General features: G+C 43.4%; 1 protein-coding gene across 1 annotated transcript; it reads right to left on the minus strand.

Moving 5' to 3' along the window:
• Positions 1 to 3,952: 3,952 nt before the first annotated feature.
• LOC138897895 (uncharacterized) lies at positions 3,953 to 5,209 on the minus strand. Its single transcript, XM_070183917.1, has 2 exons — positions 4,268 to 5,209; positions 3,953 to 4,174 (listed from the first exon to the last, which is right to left on the minus strand). The coding sequence occupies exons 1-2, from the start codon at positions 5,207 to 5,209 to the stop codon at positions 3,953 to 3,955; spliced, it is 1,164 nt and encodes a 387-aa protein (XP_070040018.1).
• Positions 5,210 to 5,455: the final 246 nt, after the last annotated feature.

The raw sequence follows: 5,455 nt of genomic DNA on the forward strand, positions 1-5,455 counted from the left end.
AGTGCGGACCGCGAAAACTTGAATGCAGTTGCGAAGGACTAACCGCGGACCGCGTAAAAGTTGCCGCGGCCGTGAAATTTTAGCAATCACTCAGTAACTAAAAGTTTGGTTAGCGCGGACTGCAAAAAAATGAACGCGGCTGCCTACCCTATCGCGGACCGCGTAAAATGGACCGCAGCCGAGAAATTTAAATAAGATCGTCCCTAAGAACACTGATAACTTGGGTTTTCACTAAGTGTGCAAAAATTAGTTCAATTAACCATGCAAAGTTACTAACCCCACCCCCATTAGGCATATAAACACTACCCATATGTATTTAAGTATCAATTAAGCATTAATTTTAGATCATGGTAGGCATCTAACCCTAACTAAAAAGAAGAATTAAAACAAAGAGAAAAGAAAAGAAATAGATAAAATCACATCATGGAATTGAATATACTAGATGTAAAATTGTAGTAGGAAATGAACTCTTAATGTAAATGAGATGAAAATTGAGAGCAGGATGATATGAACAGTGTTTTTGTGCGGTGAAATGTTAGGGTTCGAAAACTATAAAATGTTTAAGGAACCCTTATTTATATTAATTAACTGTGGAACCCACCACCTTACCTGAGCACGGCCGTGAAATTCTATCTTGGTTCGTGCTATGTTACCTTATGTAGACCAGCTTCAAGCACATGGACGCAGTCCGCGGAATATTGGCCGCGACCACGAAATTCAACGCGGTCCGTGAAAATTGGAACGCGGCCACGATCTATGTAGGATTTTTGACAGTCCAACTTCAGAGAGTTGGCATTTTGCTCTTTTCAAATACGCATCCGCGGACAAAAATATACGACCGCGAAATGCTCACGCGGACCGCAAAATTTTGGGCGCGTTCTGCGAACTTCCAACACTTAGCCAAATTTTTCCCTTTCAAAATCCTGCACTGCATAGCTAGTTCCTACATACACTTCACAACCAGTTAATCCAAAACAATGCCTAATCTAAGAAGAAAATCAAAATAAAGAAAAACACATGGGTTGCCTCCCAAGAAGCGCCTGATTTAACTTCGTGGCACGACGCATGTTACCATCATCATTTGAAATGGATCAAGGCCCCACGTGGCTATCATCAATCTTGCTAAGGTAATGCTTCACTTGGTGCCCATTGACTCTAAAGATTTCAACATTTTTGTTTTTCAAATCGAGAGCACCAAACGGAGTTACATGCACCACTTCAAAAGGACCACTCCATTTCGACTTGAGCTTTCCCGAAAACATCCGTAACTGAGAGCTGAATAGAAGAACCAAGTCACCCTTCTTGAATTCTTTATTCCGGATATATTTGTCATGTAAGTAATTAATCTTGTCCTTATACAATGTCGAGCTGAAATAAGCATGGAACCGGAATTCATCAAGTTCATTTAGTTGCTCTACCCGGAGATTGGTAGCTACATCCCATTCAAGGTTCAACTTTTTCAGCGCCTATATGGCCTTGTGCTCTAATTCAACCGGAAGATAGCATGCTTTCCCAAATACCAACCGATACGGAGACATACCAAGTGGAGTCTTGTAAGCTATATGATAGGCCCATAAAGCATCGTCAAGTTTCCTTGACCAATCAGTCTGGTTTGCATTGACGGTCTTGGATAATATGCTCTTGATCTCCCTGTTGGAGACCTTAACTTGTCCACTAGCCTGTGGGTGATAAGGGGTTGACACCTTATGATTGACACCATACTTATAAAGTAAAGTGTCGAAAGCTTTATTGCAAAAATGAGAACCCCCATCACTAATGATAGCCCTTGGGGTGCCAAACCTTGTGAAGATATTTTTCTTTAAGAAAGCCACCATACTTAGTGCCTCATTGTTGGGCAAAGCCACAACTTCAACCCATTTGGAAACATAATCAACAACAACCAGAATATAAGTGTTCCCACATGAACTCACAAATGGCCCCATAAAGTCGATGCCCCACACATTGAAAATATCAATCTCAAGAATAGTGGTGAGCGGCATTTCATTCTTCTTGGAAATTCCACCAGCTCTTTGGCACTCATCACAACGCCTAACAAGCTCGCTAGCGTCTTTGTACAAGGTAGGCCAATAGTATCCACAGCTTAGGACCTTTGTAGCATTTCTCTCTCCACCATGATGCCCACCGTAGGGAGAGGAATGGCAAGCTTCAAGAATACTCAATTGATCCTCTTCCGGAACACATCTCCGGATAACACCATCATTGCAAATCTTGAAAAGATATGGCTCATCCCAATAATAATTCAAGCAGTCCCGTTTGAGCTTCTTCCTTTGGTTTGAAGAGAGCTCATTCGGGACAATGCCGGTCACAAGAAAGTTAGCCACATCGGCGAACCAAGGTATCCTAGTCACAGACACGAAGAGGAGTTGTTCATCCGGAAACGAATCATTAATTTGGAGGCCATCATGGGGCCGCCCCTCCTCTTCCAAGCGGGACAAATGGTCCGCCACTTGATTTTCACTCCCTTTTCGGTCTATGATTTCAAGGTCAAACTCTTGTAGAAGAAGTACCCATCTCATCAACCTAGTCTTAGAGTCCTTTTTACTCATCAAATAATGAAGTGCCACGTGATCGGTGTGCACAATCACTTTGGTACTCATGAGGTACGGGTGAAACTTTTCCATGGCGAAGACAATGGCTAATAGCTCTTTCTCGGTCACCGTATAGTTGACTTGGGCATCGTTCATTGTTTTTCTTGCATAATAGACCGGATAAAATATCATGTTGATCTTTTGGTCCAATACCGCTCCTACCGCAACGTCGCTAGCATCGCACATGAGCTCAAATGATATGCTCCAATTGGGTGCGGTAATGATGGGAGTGGTAGTCAACCTATACTTGAGTAGCTCAAAAGCTTTCATGCAATCATCATTGAACACAAAATTGGCATATTTTTCCACTAACTTGCACAAGGGATTCACCACTTTGAGAAATCCTTGATGAACCTACAGTAAAACCCTGCGTGACCAAGAAAGCTCCTCACTCCCTTGATGGAAGTCGGAGGAGGGAGTTTTGATATCACTTCAATTTTTGCTTTTTCCACTTCAATACCGTTCTTGGAGATCTTATGGCCGAGGACAATTCCCTCCTCGCCATTCTCCCAATTAAGCACTAAGTTGGTCTCCTCACATCGGGCCAACACTTTATCAAGATTATCCAAACATTCTTCAAAGGAATCCCCCACAACACTGAAATCATCCATGAACACCTCGAGGGAGTTCTCTACCATATCCATAAATATTGCCATCATACACCGCTGAAAGGTAGCCAGTGCATTATACAAACCAAACATCATCCATGAGAATGCAAATGTGCCATACAGATAGGTGAAAGTGGTTTTCTCTTGGTCTTCAGGTGCAATGAGAATCTAGTTGTACCGGAGTACCCATCCAAAAAGCAATAATAAACACGCCCGGCAAGTCTATCCAATATTTAGTCAAGAAATGGCAATGGAAAATGGTCTTTGCGGGTCACTTTGTTCAACTTTCTATAATTCATGCATACCCTCCAGCCGGTGACAGTTCTTGTGGGGATCAATTCATTTCTATTATTTGTGATCACAGTCATGCCCCCTTCTTTGGGACATATTATACCGGCGAAATCCATGAACTATTAGAAATGGGGTACACAACCCCTGCATCTAGCCACTTGATGATCTCTTTCTTGACTACCTCTTGCATGGCCTCGTTCAACCTCCTTTGATGTTCCACGGAGGGTTTGGCATCTTTCTCCAATATGATTTTGTGCATGCAGAATGAGGGGGGCTTATACCCCGAATATCTGCCAATGTCCAACCTATTGCCTTCTTCCTTCTTTGAAGCACCGTACGGGTGGAATCTACTTGCACATTAGTTAAGCACAAAGAAAGAATAATAGGTAATGTGGAACAAGGGCCGAAGAACTCATATCTGAGGTTTGAAGGCAAGGGCTTCAACTACAATGTTGGTGGCTCCTCGATTGAGGGCTTTGTTGGCGGAGTCTTTCGCCTCTCAAGGTCCAAGGACAGTTTACGAGGTCCATATGTGTAAGATCCCATTCCTTGCAAATCATTTGCACATTCTATCAAGCCTGCCTTCTCATCATCCTCATGATTCAACAACACAGCTTCCAGAGGGTCTTCCACATTGATCATAGCACTCGTGTCATCAACAATCACCTCCGTCACAAGATCCACAAAAGAGCATACTTCGTTGCTATTAGGCTGCCTCATTGACTTGCACACGTGGAACACAACCTTTTCATCGCCCACTCGGAAGGTGAGCTCCCCAGCTTCCATATCAACCAATGCCTTCCCTATTACTAGGAAAGGTCTCCCCAATATGATTGGCACCTTATAGTCAACTTCGCAGTTGAGAATCACAAAATCTGCGGGAAGAATGAACTTGTCGACCTGAACTAGAACATCATCAATAATCCCCAGCGGCCTCTTCATTGTCCGGTCCGCCATTTGCAACCTCATGGATGTAGGTCTTGGTTGCCCAATCCCCATAGTCTTGAACACAGAATATGTCATCAAATTAATGCTCGCTCCCAAATTGCACGAGGCTTTGGCGAAATTGGCACTACCGATAGTGCATGGAATTGTAAAGGCACCGGGATCTTCTACATTTGGAGCCATGGAATGCATAATGGAACTCACTTGATGTGTCATTTTTATCGTCTCACAGTTCATTGACCTCTTCTTTGTTACCAAGTCCTTCATGAACTTGGCATATCCCGACATTTGTTCTAGATCTTCAACCAAAGGTACATTTATGGACAAACTTTTCATCATATCAATGAATTTCTTGAATTGGTTCTCGTTGTTTTGCTTTGCGAGCCTTGAAGGATACGGTGGAGGAGGCCTTCGCAAAGGAGCCCTGGCTTTGGTCACTACAAGATCCGGTATGTCTATCACGTGTTCCCTAGACGGGTTCACATCATCTTGTGTCTCCTCCACGTTTTCATCAATGTCTATCCTCACTTCATCGTTCACATTCTCATCATTTCTTGGCTCATCCTCTTCTTGCAAAACCACATCATCATTCACGATCTTTCTTGGATTGGAGGTACTATCAACTCCACCTCTACCACTTCTTGTAGTCACCGCCATAACATGGCCAGTATTGTTTCCACCCTTCGGGTTTACTACCGTATCACTTGGTAGTGCCCCCTTAGGGCGAGTATTCAAGGCTTGAGAAATTTGACCCATTTGGACTTCTAAGTTGAGGATAAAGGTGTTGTGGGAGGCTATTTGGGCATCAGAGTCGATGTTTCTTTCCATCATTTGCTTGAACATATTTTTTATCTGTCCCATCTCATTGTTGGAAGAACTTTGCCCTTGTGATAGATATGGAGGCGGGTTGTTGGGTTGTTGATACATCGGGGGCCTTTGAGGGCCCGGCCCCTGGTTCCCTTGATTATTGTTGTTCCAACCCCCTTGGTTTCTATTGCCTCC

This window comes from Nicotiana tomentosiformis, chromosome 8, assembly GCF_000390325.3.
Source record: "Nicotiana tomentosiformis chromosome 8, ASM39032v3, whole genome shotgun sequence".
NCBI classification, from domain to species: domain Eukaryota; kingdom Viridiplantae; phylum Streptophyta; class Magnoliopsida; order Solanales; family Solanaceae; genus Nicotiana; species Nicotiana tomentosiformis.